Raw genomic sequence first — 22735 nt, forward strand, 5'->3', positions numbered from 1 at the left:
AGAGACAGAGAGAGGGGCAGAAATAACCGATGTGTAAGTCTGAGGGAGAAACAACAGGGCTGTTGTCTGGAGCTTGACCCTGGGCCAAAACGTCCAATTCTCCACAGCACTCTGATCATTCCCTTCAGGCAACTGAGCGTTTATTAACCAGGGACAGAGTGGGCCTTCTGCTTGTGCGGTTCCACGCAGGCTGGGAGTGAGCTTTCGTCTGCTGCTAACATAGGCTGGAACACATCTTTCCTCTAACTGGTTACTGTGGTCTGAAAGTTTGTATCTCCTGAAAATGTGTATGTTGAAATCCTAACACCCAAGGTGATGATGTTAGGAGGTGGGGCCTTTGGGAGGTGGCTGTCATGGGGGTAGAGCCCTTATGAATAGGATGAGTGTCCTGACAAGAGGCCCAAGTGAGCTCATTCATCCTTTCAGCATGTGAAGACAAAGAGAAGGTGCCATCTATGAAGAATGGGACCTCAAGCAGACACTGAATCTGCTGGTGCCTTGATCTTGGACATCCCAGTCTCCAGAATTGTGATAAGTAAATATCTGTCATTTATAAGCCACCCTGTCTACAGTACTCTGCTCTAGCAGCCTGAACAGACTGCAATACTTGCTCATCTTCTGCAGGAAATGGAGAATGGGAGGCGGAAAGAGAAGCAGAAGAGAGAGGCTGTAAGCACGGCTATTTAGATTTATGTTGAGGACTTTCCCTCCCTTAGATCACTTGCATGGAAGCCGCCCTTAGCTGTAGACCCTTTCACAAATGACACTGAGCCACATTAGACAAACGCTCTCCAGGGAGAAAGTGGGGCTTCGTGACACGAGGAAAACTGGGTGAGACCGAAAGCCTGGCTGAGTGGATCTGTCTCAGTTTCTCTAGTTCGGGCTTTGGGTATGTCACTGGGAAGGCAGGAGGGCAAGGAAGGCCTATTCCCTCACCACAGTAACCCTCATTCCTTCTTTCTTCCTCTCGATCCTGGTTCACAGAGTTTCCAGAGATGTGCAGCTTCTCAGCGTGGCTACAGATCAGTCCAGGTGAAGGGAGGAGGCAGTGGTCAAAAGAGGGTCCAAGAACTCGGACACCCAGAGCTAAAGAAACCCTGATGGGCTTGTGACTAGATCTGGCTTCAAATCTCGGTCTACCAGGCACAGCAGCTACACTCAGGCCCAAACTATTACCCTGTTCCTGGTCTCTGAGGATCTCCATTTGCTTAAACCCTTTGTTTATTTTTATGTAGGGTATATGCTTCAGGTGGTAAATTAAATCTTTCATGGCCCTCCTTAGGTAAAATCTCTCTGTCATTATCTTAAAAATCATCCCTAATAGAATTTCAAAAAATTAATTTGGAATGCAAAATTTCCTGCTCTCTCCCTCTAATGATTCTGGGCCTTTGTGTATGCTTTATCCATCTGGAATTACTGATTCATTCAAACACACACTGACCCCATGCAGCATCCATCCTCTTCCTGTGCATCTGGCAAACCATATCCATCCTGTAGATTCAGGGTTTCCCTCACTGACACCCCCAGGTGGCTGCTTGCAAAGCAGTGGAGAACCAGTTTGCTTTTAACTCATTTCTATTAATACTATAGCTTGCACATTTGTAAGATGTAAAAAAAAAAAAAAAAAAAAAAGTGAAGGTGACCAGCTTAAATTCCAGAAAAAAGAAAACTCTTATTCTGGAAATTCTTTCCTGCTTTAAAACAAACCAACCTCTCCCCAGGTTTGGACACAAAATCCATCTCAATCCCGTGCTAGTGCCAGCAGATGATCTGGGGTGGCTTAGGTGTGTCACCACCCCTCAGCCCCTTGTACCAGGCAAGAACACATCCCACCCACGAAAACTAGGTCTGTCTGGCCCCCTAGGGCTTTGTTCTGCACACTGAACAAATAGCTGAAGCTTTTCCAGACAAACCTTTAGTGCAAATCAGGCTTCAGTGATATTCCACATGCATTAGGTAACAGCTGCCACTACCAACATTCCCTAGTAAAAACCAACACTAGCTAACTTATATGATGAAAGATCAATTGGCAAGCAAAATTCCACTGTCATAGTCCCACTCACAAAGACCAATGCCAGCCTCATCCCTCTTGTGTTGTGGCAGATGCTTAAGCAATGAAGGAGATGCTGGAGATGGATCTTAGAAAAGGAGAAGCAGCTCTCTTTTTATGATTCTTCCAACTCCTCCCAGTGTGGCCATTTGACTGCAGGTTCCTGCAGGCCTTGCTGTTTCAGTGATGGCTATAGTCTCTGCCTGGGCTAACCGACACCCATTCCCGGCCTCACCTGCGCTCCCTGAGCAATGACCAACCTACTTCCAGTTGGCTAATCCACTGACTCCAACCCACTTCTGGTTGGCTAACCCACTATCCAGAACAAGTCCCTAATTATTTTGTTTATGACTTTTCCTACTGTATGTCTTTTGATTCATTTCTCTCATGGGACTGGTCTAGCATAGTATTACTTCTTTAGTGCATCATGGGAAATTGCCTGAGAAAATGCAAGAGGCCAAGCAAATGAGAATCCTCCAAGTTTATGGCACTTGTCCCTTTCTCAATGAAGACTGTGCTTCACCCTTCAGCATCAGGGTCTCCCCTCAGCCTCTCCTCACCTGAGTGTTCTTTGTTCCAACACCATGATGCCTGTGGGGCCCCCTCCCAGACTCGAGGGGCATCCTGTTGGCTCCAAGACAGAAAAAGGAGGGAACGGCAACAGTTAACCATGGATATAAATTTGGAGTAAGTGCTCAGTAATATTGATTGAAGGACTCACAATGCAGGGTGTGTCTTCCTTCTGAGGGACAGACAGGGGGAGGCACATTCTTCGGTGTGAAGGTATCAGGGGGCAGAAATGGGGAGTGAGGCCTTTTGGAAGTAATGAAGGGATTATAACAGGAAGGTGGCACTGGACCATTCCTCTCTCTTCTCACTCGGTTCTCTGAGTGGCATTGTGGATGGTAGGATGGTTTAGTGGAGGCATTTTAGAGGTCTGGGTTCCCTGGGGATGGGCTCTGTGTGTGATCTGGAGAGCCAATGGGAGTCTAGAGCCAGCCCCAAGGAGAGGAAGTGGGGCTGGCTGGGTCAGGCTGTAAGGGAGAGAGAACCTCAAGGTTTCCACGTGGTCATACTTTGCGCTGGAGAGGTGGGACACTGGGTGTGGTAGACGGGGAAGAGAGGGAGGAGTCATAAAGAAACACAAGATAAGAAAGATACCAAAAGAATTTGGGTTCCTTAAGGAAAAAGAGTTCTACAGTTGTGCCTTGGTATCTGAGAGGAATTGATTCCAGATTGTCCCTCAGATATAAAAACCCATGGATACTGAAGTCCCTGATATACGACAATATAAGATATCATATTTGCATATAACCTACGCACATACTCCTGTACACTTTAAATTATCTCTACATTACTTATAATACCTAATACTATGTAAATAGTTATGTTGTATTGTTTTTAATTTGTATTAGTTTTTATGTTTGTATCGTTATTTTTTATTTTGAATGTTTGCAATACTTGGTTGCTTGAATCTGTAGATGTGGTAACCCATGGATATGGGAGGACCAACTTTAGGTCCAAGGCATTATAGCCTTTAGGTCTACTCTGATTTTCTTGGAGCCTGAGACATGTGGCCCAAGGCTCTTTATGACTGTCCTTACTGCCTTTTAATTGAGAAGAAGTCATTATTGGAAACAGGACTCAAACTGAGAATCAGCAGGTAATCAGAACATTCCAGTTTCCAAATCCAAGTCCTACCTTCTGGATGGCTTAAGTTTTTACACCTTTTTCCATAAAGTGATCAGAATTGCAAAGAAACACCCTAGCTAAGAAACTGCCTTCATTAAACTAGATTCTTGATTACAAATATACAATTATCACAAAAGCTGTTTCCAAACTCTTGCTGGCTCATCAAGAATAAGATTAATCACCACGACTGGCCCAGTGAGTGGCTGGGAACAGCCTGGGGCCCTGGAGTAAAGGCTCCTCTCATAGCGGCAGGGTAGCCAGGATAAAAGGCTCTCCTGTATGGGCCCTCCACTACCCGTTGCTTTTATTACTTTTAAGCTACATATAATCTTAGGAAAGATGAGAAGTACCTAAGAGTTTATAATGAAAATTTCAAAGACAGTGGAACTAGCTAGATTTTACCATAACTGTGAGGAATGCTAAATTAAAAGGAAAGCTCTTCTACTTAAAACACAATTGTGGCCTTTCAGATCCCCCAAATATTGGGTTCGGTGCTCCTGCAGCACCCAACTTCTGCCATTGTGGGAAGTATCAGGTTTTTTGTTTAGCTCGTGTAATAACCTACTGTGTGCAATTGCTATCTACAAGTTCTATGACGGAAGGAAAGGTATCTATTTTACTACCATTATACTACCAGCATTAAGCGTAATATCTTTCATATAGAATGAGCTCAACTACTAATAGCTGAAGAAAGGAAGGAAGGAGGGAAAAAAGAGAAGGGGAGGGAGACAGACTAACCCTGACTCAGCCTTTAAAAAGAGAGAGAGGGAGAGAGAGGGAGACAGACTCACCCTAATGCAATGCAGCACTATCTAGAAGGGCCAGAGGTGGGCAGGATGGACTATGGTCTAGCGGGAGCTCATGACAGCCCTGAGGGACAGGGGAGGGGAAGGTGGCCTGAAGTCTGCAGCAAGGCTAAGCCATCTGCCCCATCTTAATGTACAACTTTGAGATTTGTGACTAACACTTTTTATTCATCATGGGCTACTGATTTTGTCTTCCAGAACAATTCTTTTTATTCTTTCTTACTTGAAACCAAGGATTCCTCCTTACCTTCCCTCCCTTACCCCAGTCCTAGGGGATCCTAGGCCCCCTACCTCTTACATACGTCACTGCTCCTAGAGGTGTGGCCAGAGCTGATGCATTACCTGTTCATTAAGGTGTATGACCTGCGTTTCTAAATCTTTATCAGATCTGGATGCTGAGCCGCTGGAAGAAGCCCTTTTGGCTGATGAGGGTCGAGAAGGTGTGGATCCTGGTTTAGCTGCTGGACTTGATTTAGCTGCACCTGAAAGCAATCAGAATAAATGCTAAATACTGGTAATATTAAAAATGTGTTTTAGATATATAGAAAATGAATGATATAAAAGAAGCTTACTATAACATATAAGAGATACCTCCAGTGATCCCTTCCCATACAGAAGGAGTACAAATATTTCAACAGGAGTGTATACAGTTAAAAGTATGGTTGTTTTGGGCAATTTATCTCACCTTTGTGAGTGCTGTTTTTTTTCCTCAAGTAACATGAGGTTAATGCCATTGTCCCTTCTCCTTCTGGAGACGTAAGAGTAAGAGAACAAATTTTAAGATTTTTAAGAGGAAAGGTTTTTAGATAAGCTTAAAAGTATCACCCTAATTGAATTTCTAACAAACAAGAGAAAAGATCTTATAACCGATTAATACTTCAGAAGAAGTATCAATACAAATGTATTTTTTTCTCTTTTAAAACATTTCCTAGCTTTAGCCACTAAAATGCCTAAGAGCAATGACATCTCCATAGCAGCGGGCACTCCTGATGCCCAAACCTTGGTTTCTAAATGTTATTCTGCAATAAAAGGGCTTCTTGAGAAATGGCTGATTCTAGGGATGGGGCAGGGAATGTTCAGGGTAAGCTGAGGATACCTTGTGTCAAAAAGCAAGGAGGTGCTCCAGGATTAATACTAACAGCTTGAAGGGGTTCCCCACTAGTCACACTTGGGACAGTTTGAATATTAGGAAGAACAATAGCTTCATTTATTGTAATGAACTGGATAAATAAAATCTATTAATCTATAATGACTGAAAGAGAGATGGGCTGGAAGACAGGGAGAGGGAGAAGGAAGAGAAAAGAATATAAAGATCTTTTCAATCCTTTTTAAGGAACATTGGCAGTCAGTAAATGCACAAGAAATGCTGGAACTAGAAAATAAATCACAATTTTGTGACATCCGTAACTAATAAGCGATTCAGAAAGGGCTCATCATTGGACGTGTAAACTTTAGGTGAGAGGGTTTTGGGGAACAAGATATTTACATGTGTTACTCTAAAGGGGAAAATACACCCTTACAATGGGGAGATCTGAGGGTCAGCACCTTAAGCAAGTGATTCAGTTAGCATCACTAATAATGTTATGAAGTGGAAAAATGAAAAACCATTGGTTTCAGGTAAGACCTCACCTATCTGGAGCTCAGCTCACAGCAGACTCTCACTACCTAGAACAACGCACAGACACAAGAATGGCCTCTGCGGCCAAAATAGAAGTCCCAATGTATACGCAACGTACTTCATGGATTATGAAATTCCAAGCCACTACTGGGGGCCCGTCCATTCCCTTTTCCTCTGAACACAGTCCCCGTGAAGTGGCATCTCTGTTTTCCACCATCCCTTCAGTCTGGTGTAGGTGCTCCTTCTCTGTGCTCCCACTGGCCTAATACCCCAACCCCTGCTCTTGTTTAGAGCAAGAAACACATCTTATTCATCTTTGTAACCCCAGTGCATAGCACAATGCTCAACTGAACATGTATTTGGTTAAAGAGCAAAAGTTTAAATATATAAATAAGTAAATAAAACTTTTAGTGATATGGTTGCCAGTTTTACAGTTTATTTCCAACTTCACAGTTTATTAGTATCAACAGATTAGCAAGAGCCGAAGGGTTATAAAGACAGGTATGTGACAGCAGTTACAAGTTTCAACCAACATCCTAATTACAAAATAGAAAACAGGAAGACCATAAAATTTATATTTGTGTCTTCAGGTGCCTGGGGTCGTTAGCTCTGGATGCAAGTCACACCCTCTAGAAACACTGACAGCATGACAGCCTTTAAAATACAGGCCTTTCTGTTAAAAAATTTTTTTAAAAATAAACTTCTTTAAAAACACAGGGAGGTGCCTAATATACTTTAAAATGAGAATGGTTAAATTGGGAAAGACTTAAAATAGTTTGAATTTCTCAGGGTAAATCTGCAGATCCCTGGAAACCTCACCTATGCAGAAGAGCTTCCCAAGCGTTCTAGAGGGCTGATGTTTTGCTTTATTTGTGACTGGTATATGGCCGTGAGGAACCTTCTTCATCTCTGTTGAAGCCCATATAAAATACTCCTGGAACACTACTTCCATATCCTGCTGACCAAGTTCTTTAACCCAAAGGCAAACCAACTGGATAAAGAAAACAATGTAGACGAGCAGGTAGGGGAGGCAGGGTGAGGACACCTGATCTGGCAAAGAGTCTTCTCTGAGGCAGCCACTAGCCTAACAGATGGGGAGACAGCTCGGAAATATCAAGTTCATTCAGATCTTTTTATAAGCAATACCTCATATCTTAATATAAAGGAAGCCTAACAGAAAGCAGTGCGAAGACTGCCTATGATCAACACCCCTCACACACACTTATTACACTTATTAAGTGCCTGCCATGGGCCATGCACTGGAGGCCCCTAAAAATGCCTAAGATGCAGTCTTTGTTCTCCAGCTGAGTTCTCACATGAGCAACAGCTATCTAAGAATTCCCACTGTGGCACCTTCAATGTTCTCAGGAATAAGCCAGTGTTCTATGACTCCATGACCACCCCATGTGATATGGTTTGGCTGTGTCTCCACCCAAATCTCATCTTGAATTGTAGTTCCCATAATCCACACATGTTGTGGGAGGGATCCTGTGGCAGGTAACTGAAGCATGAGGGGCAGTTACCTCCATGCTGTTCTCGTGATAGTGAGTAAGTTCTCACGAGATCTGATGGTTTTATAAGGTGCTTGTTCCCTCTTTGCTTGGCACTTCCTCCTTCCTGCTGCCGTGTGAAGAGGGACATGTTTGCTTCTCCTTCAGCCATGATTTTAAGTTTTCTGAGGCCTCCCCAGCCCTGAGAAACTGTGAGTCAATTAAACCTCTTTTCTTTATAAATTATCCCGTCTTGGGCAGTTCTTTATGGCACTGTAAGAACTAATAGTTCTAATACACCACGCAATTCAGGCTGTATTCCCTCTGCCTCCTTCCTGTCCCCTACCTCCTCTGAGCAAGTAGGTCTACCACCCTTCCAGTCTCAGCTCAGATGTCACTTTGTCTGGAAGGGCAAAGTGCCCTGAACACTTTCCACTGTTGTGGTACAGCTATTTCTTTAATGCCTACTTCTCCCACGAGTGGAAACGCCAGGACATAGGAGTTTTATCTGTTTTAGTCACCTTATGCTCTCACCACCAATCACAGTGCCTAACCCAGAGACATTCAGTAATAGTTTTTACAATTCATTATATAAGACCTAGCAGAGGCATCTCTTCAGGGTAAGGACACTGGGGGAAGCTTGAGGAGCTGATGCCAATGTCAAAGTCACAGACACAAAGAACCACCAAGACAAGGAGGAAACCAAATAAAAACCATCAGCCTCCCAGAAAGAGAGCTCCTCCTTGGTTTCCTCTCAAGATTACCTTCTGTAAATTACTTAGGCTCCTTACCTACACAGAATCAGGAGAGGTGGAGTAAACTCAGTCAGTCAGTATATGCTTAATTCTGAGTGGTCTGTGCTGGGCTGTCCAAGCCTGTGCCATGCTCACTGGCCCTTCCTGAGGGCCACAACCTTGCAGAGGGGGCTTCCCTAGATAGCAAGTGATGACCCACCCACCCTGGCAGTCTTTCACAGGCAGGTCAGCAACAACAAAGTGGTTGCAATAACTGAGCTAGGATCATCAGACATACTCATGTTCTGGTATCTGGCCTTATCCAGTCTGATGTAAATTTGAAAAGAAAAAAGTGATGGAAGACACAGAAGCTGACTGCTTACAATACAGGGCTACCGCTAATTATATTCTCAGGATATCATCAAATAGAGCTTGAAAAAAAAAAACTGAAATGTTTGATAAGATGTAGAAGGGGTTGTGGCAAGCCAAACCCCTGGGCAAAGCCACATTTTCAAGGGAGAGCAACTATGAAGAAGCCGAGGACACTGGCCAGGAGAGCAGTGAGGAGACACGCAGGGAGAATCCCCGACCGCGACCGCGGGAGGCGCTCAGCTCAGCACGGCTCATGGCAGGGAGGGAGGGTGCAGCTGCTGCAGTTACTGATGCTCTCCCCCTTCTAGCCACACACAGTCACTTGGGGAAACAGGTTTTGCTTTGTTTTGTTTTCTTCCCTTGAGGAAATATCCCTTGCTGTTAACAGGGCCCAATTTCAACCTGCCTGTGTGGCTTGGACTCGCCAAGCTGTGGTTCAGCAGAGTCTCGGCCCTAAAATGGCATCTGTGTTCACAAATCAGGCAAAGGTCAGGTGGTGGCCGAGGGCCCCAGGGCTCTCCCACTGGCACACAGCATGTGCACCTCCTGGATCCCTTTGAGATGAGAGAGGTGCAGGCGATGAAAATCAGGCTTGGCAACCTGTGCTGCTCCACCACCTACACACATGTGGGAAGGAAGAACTGCTTCTGCCCCACCCTTAAGCCTTGCTAATGGGGACACAGTGCAGGCTGAGTGAAGGAAGAAATGGAAAAAATTCTAAACATTTAATAATCAATCACTTAGGTAATTAGTATTTGATATTTAAAATGAGAGGGATCTTGAAATTCTACTGTTTGGAGAAAAACTGATAACAGAGGAAAATAAATGAGGCATGAGGATATGTGAGATCAGGCCTACTTAACTACATTTTTACCTTCAAATGAATAAATGTGAAGAAATTAAAGAACAGGAAAGGCATGGGAAAGAGTTTAGTTATCTTCCGAGGTTTGGGTAAAAAACAACAACAACAAAAACCCCATAATTAACAGTTAAACTAAAAGCTCGTTTTCAAATAAATGTAAAGTGGGCTCATTAAATCATCACAAGCTGCAATTTGAAATGGAAGTAATTTACCCCTCGCAGCTGTCACATGATTAAGAAATACTAAATGTATAAAAATAAAAATGAAACCTTTTGTCCTCATTATATTCAATGATTTCATGTTTTCCTTTTCAGAATAAATAATAGACAACATCCTAACATATAGCATAACTCTTTAGAGTGAAGAACTTGTTTTTGTTTATTTGCTTTCTAGGTCTCGCTGTCTTCTAACAACCACACTCTAAAGTTTCTGGGGCTGCCAGATACTCTTTCCCCCTTACCTGGGCAATATAACAAGAATGTTCTCACAAAACTGCACAGTTATCAATGTCATAAACTTAACACTGATAGAAGACTTTTACGTGAGCTACCATCTGTATTCCAATCTCGTAAACTGCTCTCAACATGTCTCTCACAGCATCCCCAGTCCTGGTTTTAGATACTGAAGTCCTCAAAAGCTATCTTCTTGCTTCCCAGAATGCCCCACTCCATCAGTGATTTGACTTCTGTACCTTTCCCAGGCCTCTTGGCTCAATGATGCTTATGTGGAAAACATTTACATAATAGCTTTTACAGAGAGTGCACCTACTTTGGCTGTAATACAGATATAGATTTTTTTTTTCTTGCAGCTGATTCAAATATTTCAATTTTTTTTCAAGCTGCATTTGATGATGTCCTGAGAACATAATCAGTGGTGGCCCTGTTTGCAAGTAACCATTTTGCCCTCAAGCTTTTCTACCTCCCTAATTTTACCTTTCAAAATAAAAAGGAATCTCAGAAGCAGAGGAAAACAAGCATCAATTCTGTCCAAGTCCCTGTAATTCTCTGAATCTGCTCACTGGACATGATTTACAATGCTAGTCTTTGAGCAGTTGTGTCTTAATTAATGCCTTTAGGATTTGGGGGTATAAATATGATTCTAAGACATTTTAACCATAGTTGTAAAACTATTCGGAGTGGTCGGATTCACTGCCTTAGTGAAGCCTGGGCGTTGCCGTGTCTAATGTCAATAACTAGTAGCTTGCTTAATGTTTATGGAAAATGCTGCAACATGTTGGGCATATGAGGCTCAATGGACTCAGAAGGATGAAGCAAATCAAAGCACTGGACTTGGCTTTATCCTTCATGGCCAAGACTCTGCTGGAATTTAGAAATTCTTTTCACATAATCTGCCATATTATTCCTTTTGCCAAAATCATAAACAGAGGAGCTAAAAATATGACATTAATACTGTTGACAAGAACCACAGAGACATTAAAAACATGAGCGTGTGCACACACACAGGCAGGCGGCCACTACTCTTCTGGTTATGGTCATTCCCAATTTTTCTCTACTTTGAGAGCCCTTTCCCCTCCCAAACCATCCCCCCAGCCCTTCTTACTCAAATGAAGAAAACCCAGAGCTGAATAACTATGGCAGAAGATACACTGCATCTGTACTGATTCATTGTGGATGGATCTGATATTACTTTATTATCCCCTGCACTTTGACAAAGAGATTATACTTTTTAACAGATAATGAGCTTGGTTAAAAAAAAAAAGTAATGTCATTGCTGGAGAAAGGGTATGGGCTAGACTGATGAGGAGAGTGAATTCCACAGGAAGAGGACTTCCTCGGTAACTGAACTGACATCAGAACCCTCATACTGCAAAAGGATTGCCAGTCCCTACAGAATTCTGATTACTGCAAATTCAAGTTACATTGACCTGGTCTTTCCTTCAAAACTGCCTCCATACTTTCACTTTGTAGATTCTGTAATTTGCTCTGAGTTTAGGGCAAAAAAAAACCTCAGTGGACAGAGTTCAGGCCAAATGAAACTTTAACAGGGTTCTGGGATGCCCTGATTCATGAGATCATTAGGAGGCTGGTTTTTTAATTCTGAAATTGGCAGTTTACAGCCCTTATGACTTCTGTTCTTACCAATGCAGCCAGTGGTGAGGTTTGCAGCTCTTCCTTTTCAGTGGAGGCTCTTAGGAGTGGGCAGTCCTCCTTGAGCAGCTAGGGGCAGCTCCACACAGCAGGCACGAGCCACACCAATCTCGTGGGAATGAAGACCTATCCTTCACCTGCCTCTAGGGAGGGAGTGAGTGCAGTGGTCAAGAGTGGGGGCTCAGCAGCCAGAGAGCCTTCCTAGGGGTCCCAGCTCCACTACTTCCTGACTGGTGTAGCTTTGTGGCCACCTTGCTTGCTTTACATTTAAGAAAGGAAGAGCAGTGCCAACTTCCCAGAGTTGGGAGGGGTACATGACTTAATACATGGAAAATGATTACACAAGGGTCTGGCACATAGTATGTGCTCAATAAATGGTAGCTTACATTACTATTATTACTCAGCAAATGAGACCTGATTCAACTAATGATGCGAAAGTACACTTGTTTCCCATTTCTAGATACTACGAAAATAAAACAGCTGAAATACTAAGAAAATAAGGCTCATTTTTATTTAAAGAACATTTTTACAAAAATTGATTAACCCAGTTTTTACACAGTGAACAACTATTGTATAAAGATGCACAACTGCATCATGTAAATATGCTCACCTTCAACAAATTTGCTTTTGGAACCAAAAAATGTGATTAACCCATAACCCACCAATGGGCTCCAAGGCATAGGTTCCTTCCATTGCATGCACTCCCTATCTATCTTCGTCTGTGCTTCTTCTAAATTATCCTAATTCATTCATTTGTGCGAACTGTTATTGAGCCATAACCCTATTATGCACCTGAGAAAGCTAACAGGCAGCTGAGATCAAACAATGAATGAAACACAAAAGATGCTTGTCCTTGTGGAATTAACATTCTAACAGGGGAACTAGACAATAAATAATAACATAAATTAGTAAGTGATAGAATAAACTAGAAAATAAGTGCTATGAACAAGAGAAAATCAGAGCAGGGTTTTGCGCAGAGAGAGCTGGGTTGGGGGTGGGTGAGCAGCAATTTTAAATAGGAATTTCATGGAAGGCCTGAGCATCCACTACGGTTTCTTCCTCGAGTTTCCGTTTTTCAACTCAGACCCATGGTACTTTCATGGGTCACACTCACACCAAGGCCACCCAGAAGAACAGAGGTCAGAACACCAAGCACTAGCAGGGCAGTGCCAGGTGCCCCTCTTGCTGGGAGTCCTGCAGCAGTCTGGCACAGATATAGGAGGCGAGAACCTCCTGTGTGGGGTCACTGTGGCTCAAAAGTCTCATTCTTCACAGAAGCCAACAGCTCTTGTAGCAAACTCCATAGTCACAACTTCCAGGATCCCTGCAGGGAACATGCCAGCTGCAGGAGTAACCCTTCCTTCTTCAAGGTCTCTCACAGTGAGTCTGAGACCTGAGCCAAGACCTGAGGCAGGATAGGAAGGTGGCTGTCTGGACAGCTAGGAGCAGAGAAGACCAGGCAGAGGAAATGCTGAATCGGGGTGCAAAGGCCCTGCCTTCCCCACTCAGGAGCCAGGTCAGGTGGGTGGGGCAGGGTGAGAATGGGATACTGCAGGTAGATAGAAGGTCAGAGATGTACTGGAAGGGCAGGTCAAAAAGGACCTCGCAGGGGAAAAGGGAAGCCAGTGCAGGATCCTGAACAGAGTGACATGATCTAGCTTTGCTTTCATTTCAAATAGCTCACTTTGCCTGCCGTGTTGAGAACAGACCAGGGAGGCTGAGGGGAGATGCAGAAAGGTCAGCTAGGGGGCTACTGCAGTAATTTCCCTGGGTATGAGCAGTGAGTGCCTAAGACAAGATTCGTTGTGCTTTTGGTAAAGTACCTGCAATGGTATAGTTTAGGAAACCCTATTCTATATCCTACAGAACAGTCACCAAATGTCCAGCAATTTCACAAAATACACGTTTTGCAATGTTAACAGCAACAAAAAGACATTCTGTGATCAATGGCATGTGCTATTGATTCCAAGGGGAGGGCTTAAGAGAAAACGGGCAGTAACAAGAGCTATGAGTCAGCCTGTTTCCCTCCCAATCCACTGTTTAGGGGTCATTACAGTGTAAAAGTGGCTCTGCCCCTGGGAGAGCGTACGAGTGAGGCGCACTGCAGGTCAGGGGCCTGCCAAGGGCATGGCTACTGCAGCACAGAATGACCAGCTCCTGAGGACCTCTCTTTGCTGACCGGTGGTCTCAAAGGACAGAGGGCCTGACTCTCCTGAGCATGTCCTATGAGTGTGAGCCTTCACATACCGAGTTACTTCTGCCCTGCTTACTGTCCCTGCTAGAGATGATGTGCTTATTTTTAGCTATCATGTGATTCTCCAGTATTTTCCAGGCTCTGCTTGAGTCACTCCGGTTTCAGAGAATTTTTCATAGGGGGAAAAATGCAGGAAAGTGTTCTGCATCTTACAATGGCTCAAGTATTAAAAATTTTATCTTTTAAATAGTAATTTCAACATGCTATCTATTTCTTTCGATAAACTACTGACTTTTCACACCTCACATCTTGGTAAAAAATTAAGTGTCCTTTGAAACACATTAGGTGTCAAATCCAATCACTATCTTCATTCAAAATATTATTCTTCGATCATTCTCCAGAGCAACAGAAATGGTGAGGCTCACTCACCCCATCCCAACAATAATTTAGAGGAGTACGCCTGTTCACTGCAGTAAAAGGGGAAGATGGTGACGGAGCCCAGCACACTGAGCCAGCCCGCTGGGCAGATGACACACAGGCATTACCACAACAATGACATCGAGGGTACTACTGCACTCCTGGTATGCAGTACTCATTTACCAAAAAGCTTATACACTAGGATGGTCATTTTGGGGGAACGTAAGTACTAAGTTCATAATATGTCCTTTAGACTCCAGCCAGAGCCCCTATTGACTGACAACTAGCAAGACCAGTGCTTGTGGTTGTTTATCTGATGGTGGCCAGCCTGCTGTGCTCCATTAACACCATCTTATCCAGACTCTCCTGCTAAGAGAGACATGATCTGAGGCCACAGGGCAGGCTGGAGCTCAGGGAAGGGAGAATTCCGAGGTGAGCCCCATGCTCACCAGGCTCCTGGTCCAGGTATCTCTGCTTCTACCAACCAACTACTAAGTCAGAAATGTGTGTAACATTTATCCCTGATTTCCTCCTCTTCTTTACTTCTCATATCCCATTAATCATCCAATTTTGCTGACTGTATCATCTTAGGGTCTCCATCACCCACATGGCTACTGCCTTCATTAAGGCCACTGTCTTCTCCCATGTGGTTTGCGGCAAAGCCTCTTAGCTGGTTTACGAGATTCTAACTGTGCCCTCTCTAATGTGTTTTCTATAATACAAAGCACGCTTCTGCTTAAACTTTTCCATGACTCCCTACTATAAAGTGTAACCTCAGTGTGACAAACAAATCCTAAAGTAATCCCCTTACCCTAATAATCTCCACCTCCTGGTGTTCATGTTTTTGTATAACAGCCTCCCCTTGAGTGTATGTAAGACCGGTGACCTGACTCTAACCCACAGAACATGGCAAAGGTAATGGGAGTTACTCTCACCATTATGTTACTACATGACCATCTCGCTGGCAAACATGCCAGAGAGACTTCCCCTATTGCCCTGAAGAAGTAGTTGCCATGAAGTAAGCATCTTTATTGGAAAAGCCCATAAGGTAAGGAGGTGCAAGTGGTCTCTAGGAACTGAGGGTGCTTTCAGCAAGAAACTGAAGCCTTGGTCCTGCAGCCTCAAGAAAACTGTCAACAACTTGAGGGGGCTTGGAAACAAATCTTTCCCCAGTTGAGCCTTTGATGAGACCACCACCCCAGTGGATACCTGGATTATAGTCTGGTGAGATCCTAAAACAGAGAACCCAGCTAAGATATGCCTGGACTTTAGAATCTATAAAATAATGCATAAGTGTTATTTTAAGCTGCTAAGTTTGTGATTTTATTTTTTAGCAATAAGAAGAGCCCCGCTTCCCTCTGCAGTCTCATATCTCAACATCCACACTGAACAATATGCACTTTACTGAATGGAGCCCATTCTTTTGACTTCAGCATCCTTGTCTTTCTGCCTGGAATGCTCTTCAACACACCTCCATTTGGCTAACATCTACTTATTCATTAAGTTTTGCTTGAACTTCACTTATTTCAGAAACCTTTATAGAAGATGTTTAAGACTACCCCAGGTGTTCTTCCTACACATGCTGAGGGAACTCACCTCCCTTTATTATTATTGCCTATTTATTGTCAACTTTTCCCACTAGGATGTAATCCCCTTGAAAACAGGGGTCTTGTTAGAATCACTGTGTATCTCCAGAATCTCTTACAGTGCATCATCAAACATCTGTTGACAAACTAGATCAATTAGTAAAAAAGAATGAGAATTCAGGTAAAGCTTTCACAAAAAGGGCAAGGAATCCAAGAAGTAGGAACTGTTAAGAAACATTTTCTAGAAGTAATTATATGAAAAAGACACATGCACACACATGTTTATAGCAGCACAATTCACAATAGCAAAGATATGGAACCAACTTAAGTGCCCATCAACCAACGAGTGGATAAAGAGAATGTGGTATGCATACATCATAGAATACTACTCAGCCATAAAAAGGAATGAAATAATAGCTTTTGCAGCAACTTGGATGGAGCTGGAGGCCATTATTCTAAGTGAAATAACTCAGGAATGAAAAATCAAATAGTGCATGTTCTCACTTCTAAGTGGGAGCTAAGCTATGAGGATGCAAAGGCATAAGAGTGATATGATAGACTTTGGGGACTCAGGGGTGGGGAAGGCTGGGGGGGAGCGTGGGAGAAAAGACTACATACTGGGTACAGTGTATACTGCTCAGGTGATGGGTGCACTCAAATCTCAATAGAAGGACTTACCCATATAACCAAAACAAACTGTACCCCAAAAACTATTGAAATAAAATTTCAAAAGGCAACATTTTCTGAGCTATTGCATAGTGTACTAGCATACTTTCTAAGTTACAGTGTAAGAGGCTTCTCAGGTAATGGATATGACTCGAGAGCACTTCAAAAACAGCCATGTGTTGACTGAGTACTACATCTTCCTTGATCCAGATGAACGCTGCAAAGATTCAGCTTAAACTCATCAACTCAATAATTACATGAGGACCTTCTACGGGCCAGGCAATGGGGGAACAATGATTGAACAAGACAGAGTTGAGTTATAGTGTAGTTCACCCAATTCAAAGGGATTCTAGAAAATTCTACAAGTCAAAGCTGTTTTCGATTCCTGCCCAATATACTAAGTAACAAAAAAAGGTATCAATAATAAAGAAAAATAGGGGGCCGGGCCCAGTGGCTCAAGCCTGTAATCCCAGCACTTTGGGAGGCCAAGATGGGCGGATCACGAGGTCAGGAGATCGAGACCATCCTGGCTAACATGGTGAAACCCCGTCTCCACTAAAAAATACAAAAACTAGCCGGGCGAGGTGGCGGGTGCCTGTAGTCCCAGTTACTCGGGAGGCTGAGGCAGAAGAATGGCGTAAACCCGGGAGGCAGAGCTTGCAGTGAGCTGGGATCAGGCCACTGCACTCCAGCCTGGGCGACAGAGTGAGACTCCGTCTCAAAAAAAAAAATTGGGCCGGGCGCGGTGGCTCACGCCTGTAATCCCAGCACTTTGGGAGGCCGAGGCGGGCGGATCACAAGGTCAGGAGATCGAGACCACAGTGAAACCCCGTCTCTACTAAAAATACAAAAAATTAGCCGGGCGCGGTGGCGGGCGCCCGTAGTCCCAGCTACTCGGGAGGCTGAGACAGGAGAATGGCGTGAACCCAGGAGGCGGAGCTTGCAGTGAGCCGAGATCGCGCCACTGCACTCCAGCCTGGGTGGCAGAGCAAGACTCCATCTCAAAAAAAAAAAAAAAGTTGGTTCACAGACAATCTATGACATTATGCTTGTGGAAACTAAGAATGAATGCTAAGTCACCATCTTGTGTGGTCTGGCGAGGTTTACAGTTAGGCTGGAAGTAAAATCTGGTATTATACCTATGGAGAGAAAAGGAATGATCCATCAGATGAGGACATGGGGTTTAGTTATAGAATTAATATTTCAACACATATCAGGAACATCTATATAAGATTAATGACCCAGTGCTATTTTGAAAAGGGCTAGGATGGTCTGCCAGTGCAGGGAGGACAACAATGGAGACCCTCGCCCTCCTCTGCAGAGCCCTGTGCGAAGGAACAGACTCTACGTGCCCAAATACATGCCAATGGCGTCCATCCTTCACTTTCAAATCACCAAGACCATTCACATGGAGAGCTAATTGATTTGAAGGATTAAGAAATCAGAGATTAGTAATTCTACTAATCTAGGGCTCAATATTCTTGGCTTTATATACACTTCTGCTTTTGAGCTAATAAGAGGCCTGGAACAAATGGTTTTAACATTTCCTGCATCTATAAATGTAGACAGTAACTCTACAGTATAGTAACTCTCTCTCACCCTAGAACTTACTGGTTGGATGAAAGGAAATATTTTTGAACTTTTGAAAAATCACGATAAAAAAATAAATGTCATCTCAATAGAACAGCATGTGTTCTGTCGTCTCAAGCCTAAGTAACATTGCAGAGCTTTTTATATCCTCCATATACCATGTAATTTGAATTTGGTTGTGAAATTTACTGTGGTTCAGTATAGTGTGGGGAGGAGGTAAGAGGAGAAAACAAGACCACATCCATGACATATGAGAGGTGCAATATAATATAATGATGAAAGCGCATGGGTTCTGGAAACACAGAGTCAGGCCTTAAATCTTAAGTCCTCTCCTTCTAGTGTGTGACCCTGGCAAGTTACTAAACCTCTCCGTGCCTCAGTTTCCTCAACTTTAAAGTGGAGGGTAATAATATGATCTGTCTTTTAGAATTGTTGAATACATATTAAGTTCTTAGGATAACAGCTGACACTTAATATGTGCTCAATAAATATTTGCTAATATTACTGATGACACCTTCCATATTTTATTTTTTTGAGACAGGGTTCCACTTTGTTGCCCAGGTTGGAGTCTAGTGGCATGAATATGGCTCACTGCAGCCTTGAGCCCCAGGCTCAACTGATCCTCCCCCCTCAGCCTCCTGAGTAGCTGGGACTACAGGTGTGTGCCACCATGTCTGGCTAATTTTTGTATTTTTTGTAGACAGGGTTTTGCCATGTTGCCCAGGCTGGTCTCAGACTCCTGAGCTCAAGCAATCCTCCCACCTTGGCCTCCCAAAAAGCTGGGACCGCAGGCGTGAGCCACACTGTGCCTGGCCTTCTCCTACATTTTAAATGTTTTCATTTTCCTTAACTTTCATGAAAAATTCTATTCATATTAAGATTCAGATTTGAGTTGCATAGTAATAGTACCACAACATTCTGTAGGTTTTGATCTCTAAGCTTTAAAACACTCTAGTTTTTTTAAATGTACATACTTGGACCCAGAAAGCCAAAATAATTAAAAATTGCAAATTGAATTAGTAAATCATAGGTCAAAAATGCTATCTCAGTAAGCAAAGAAATTAGGATGGCAATGAAAAATGTACGGCTCTTCCTAGGAAGAAGCCCTTGGGCTTTTCTACAGACACTGCCAGGAGATTCCCATTTGAAACTCCAGAATTCTTCATAATTTTCTGCTCTTCTCTCTGCTCAATATTTTAAACTCGGAAATATTCAGTGTACTGGCAAGGCAGGACACTGCTCGTATTTTATGCTGTGGTTTTTATCATCATAAGAGGTAAGTGCTATGGGCTGAATGTCTGTGTCCCCCTCAGATCTATACATTGAAACCTAATCCCCAACACAGCAGTACTAAGAAGGTGGGGTCTTTGGGAGGTCTAATGGGTCATGATCTCTATGAGATCAATGCCCTTATAAAACAGGCCTAAGGGGCTTTGCCTCTTTCACCATCTGAGGAAACAGAAGGCACCATATATGTGGACAGGGCTCTCACCAGACCCTGAATCTGCTGGTGCACTGGTCTTGGACTTCCCAGTCCCCAGAACTGTGAGAAATACATTTCTGTTGTTTATACAAGGCTACCTAGTTTATGACATTTTGTTACAGCAGCCTGAACAGACTAAAATGTAGAGAAATGCAGTTTCAGTTCTTCTTTGAGGAGAAAAGTATCTCAATGTCTAGCAGTGTCTTTTATACATCTTACATATGTAACCAGAAGAACAAAACTACTGCTACCTCTCTTCTTCCAGGGAGTAGGGGATCTTCTATAAGAATTTAATTAGTTGAGCCATTAGAATATTTCTATTTTTTCCAAGTCTTAATGTAGCTAAGGGAGTAGCCATTAAATGGTATGCAGCTTAGCAATGGAATAGTTTCTTAATATGAACAGGTCAAAAGGATGCAATGCTAATATGGGGTAGGGGTTGGGTAAAAGAAACAGTGTTCCGCCGGGCGTGGTGGCTCACACCTGTAATCCCAGCACTTTGGGAGGCTGAGGCGGGTGGATCACCTGAGGTTGAGAGTTTGAAACCAGCCTGACCAACATGGAGAAATCCTGTCTTTACTAAAAATACAAAATTAGCCGAGCATTGTGGTGCATGCCTATAATCCCAGCTACTCGGGAGGCTGAGACAGGAGAATCGCTTGATTGAATGCGGGAGGCGGAGGTTGCATTATTGCATTCCAGTCTGGGCAACAAGAGTGAGACTCAATTTAAAAAAAGGAAAAAAGAAAAAGAAAAGAAAGAAACAGTGTTCTGCATAATAATGAGTACTAACATCTATTTGAAAAGAAGTCTTGCTAATTATGGGGCTAGTAAGAAAAATGCATCTCTTCCTTGTATTATTACATGATTTCTAAAATTAGTATTTGATCCTTAAAGACATATGTAAGGGACTTGGCTAGGAGAGTATGTGGATAAGTGACTGGGGACTGTAAAATAGCAGTACCAAGCAGGCATCTACTGGCGAACTGTAAGAATAAACAGGCATGACTCATCTTGATGGCGAGATCATCAAGGGACAAGAAGGGTAACTGTACCCACCCTACAGGGCTCTGGGAAGTCAAATGGCATCATAGACTGTCCTAGAGTTAATTTCTTAGAGTAAATAATGGTTTTAGGGAAAGACCAACATTTGTGGTTAAATTAAGGAGTTTCTCAAAAAGGTAAATGAAGATTTAGTGCGTCTTCGCAGTAACAAGGAAAAGGAAGTCTTACATAAAGGCACAGGCTTGAGGCTAAGGTTAGATCCCCTTGAATGGGAGTTAACTTTCTGAGTATTTTTCCCTTGGACTCTAATTGAGTTAAGTGCCTGTTAACTCACAAACATCAACCTTCTTTGCAGCAATATAACAAAATCCAGTCTTCAGAGCATTAAAATTCACAATAACTAAGACATAACCCAACATTATTTGACATATAAAGGGCCAGGAAAATGTGACATATTCTCAAAGAAAAATAAAATCAACAGATGTCAATTGTGAGATGGCCAGAATAATGGAATTAGCAGACAAAAACTTTCAAAGCAGCTACCATAAGCCTGCTTAGTGAAGTAAAGGAAATAGGCTCCTAATGAATGAAAAGATAGGCAAACTCAGCAGAGAAAGAAAAAAAAGTAAACAGAAAAATACAATAGCTGAAATTTTAAAATGAAGACTTCTACAACAGTAGAATGAAGATGACACAGGAAAGAGAGGGTAAACTTGAATTTACATCAACATAAACCATCTAATCTAAAGAAGAGAGAAAATAAGTACTGGGAAGAAAATCAACTGTGCCTCAGGGACTTTTGGTATAATTTCAAAAGCTCTAACATATGGATAAATGAAGTCCCAGAAGGATAGGAGAAAGAATGGAGCTGAAAAAAAACTTGAAAAAATAATGCTTGGAATCTTCCCAAAGACATAAACTCACAGATTCAGGAAGCATAATGAACTCCAAAACAAGATAAATTTAAAGAGAACCATAATTAGGCACATCATAGTCACACTACTGAAAACCAAAGATAAGGAGAAAATTTTGACTGCACTTAGAGAAAAACTATGTATTACATACAGGGTAGAATGAGTATGCACTTCTTATCTTTGGAGGCCACATGCAGTGGAATAACATCTTTAAAGTGCTTACAGGCAAAAAATAAAACAAAAGGAAAAACAAAACCCAGCTTGAATCCTTTATCAAGTGAAAATATTCTTTAAGAATGAAGGTAAAAAAAAAAAGACATTTACAGAAAAAGAAAAATCAAAAATAATTTTTGCCACTGGACCTGCAATATAAGAAATCCCAACAAAAGGCCTTCAGGCTAAAGAGAAACGAAACTGGTAGGGAACTTGGGTGTTCAGAAAGGTAGAACATTGAAAATAGTAAAAATATGAAACAAACAACTTTTCCCGTAATTTCTTTACAATAGATAAGACTGTTTAAAGCATAACTGTCTAATAGAAATATGTGAACCACATAAATTTTCTAGTAGCTACATCAAAAAGGTAAAAAAAACTCCACTGATTTTAACATATGCAAAATATATACAACATATATGAAATATAATTTCTACATGTAATCAATACAAAAATTATTAGATGTTTTTTTCTGTTTCTCACACTGAGTCTTCTAAATTCAGCATGCATTTTATACACACAGCACATTTTAATGATGAACAAGCACATTTCAAGTGTTCAAAAGCCAACGTGTATTAGACAGTGTAGGTTTAAAGCAAAAGTTGTAACATTATCTTGTGAGGTTCATAATGTATATAAATGTAATACATATGACAACTATAACAAAGAACAATGGGGAGAGGTGGTTGCAAGGTTTCCACATTTTACATAAAGGTATACAGTATTAATTTTAAGGATAGTGTGAAAAAACAAGAATATATATGTAATCATTAGAGCAACACCTAAAAAATAAGTGCAAAGAGGTGTAGTCTGAAAGGTGGTAAGTAAATTAAAATAGAAACCTAAAAAAATATTTTAAAAATCCAGAAGATGACAGGAAGGGAGAAACAACAAACCAAGAAACAGAGGGGACAAACAGAAAACAAATAATGTGG

The 22735-nt window shown here is 42.3% G+C and overlaps 1 protein-coding gene across 1 annotated transcript in view; it reads right to left on the minus strand.

The window, feature by feature from the left end:
* Positions 1-4346: 4346 nt before the first annotated feature.
* Positions 4347-22735, minus strand: part of MAPRE2 (microtubule-associated protein, RP/EB family, member 2) — an 87708-nt gene continuing 69319 nt past the window's right edge. Inside the window, exon 5 of the mRNA XM_011943693.1 lies at positions 4347-5030. Coding sequence (XP_011799083.1) covers positions 4861-5030 — 170 coding nt within the window. The 3' untranslated portion in view covers positions 4347-4860. The remainder of the gene's footprint in view (positions 5031-22735) is intronic.

This window comes from Colobus angolensis, unplaced genomic scaffold (assembly GCF_000951035.1).
Source record: "Colobus angolensis palliatus isolate OR3802 unplaced genomic scaffold, Cang.pa_1.0 Scaffold220, whole genome shotgun sequence".
Lineage (NCBI taxonomy): Eukaryota > Metazoa > Chordata > Mammalia > Primates > Cercopithecidae > Colobus > Colobus angolensis.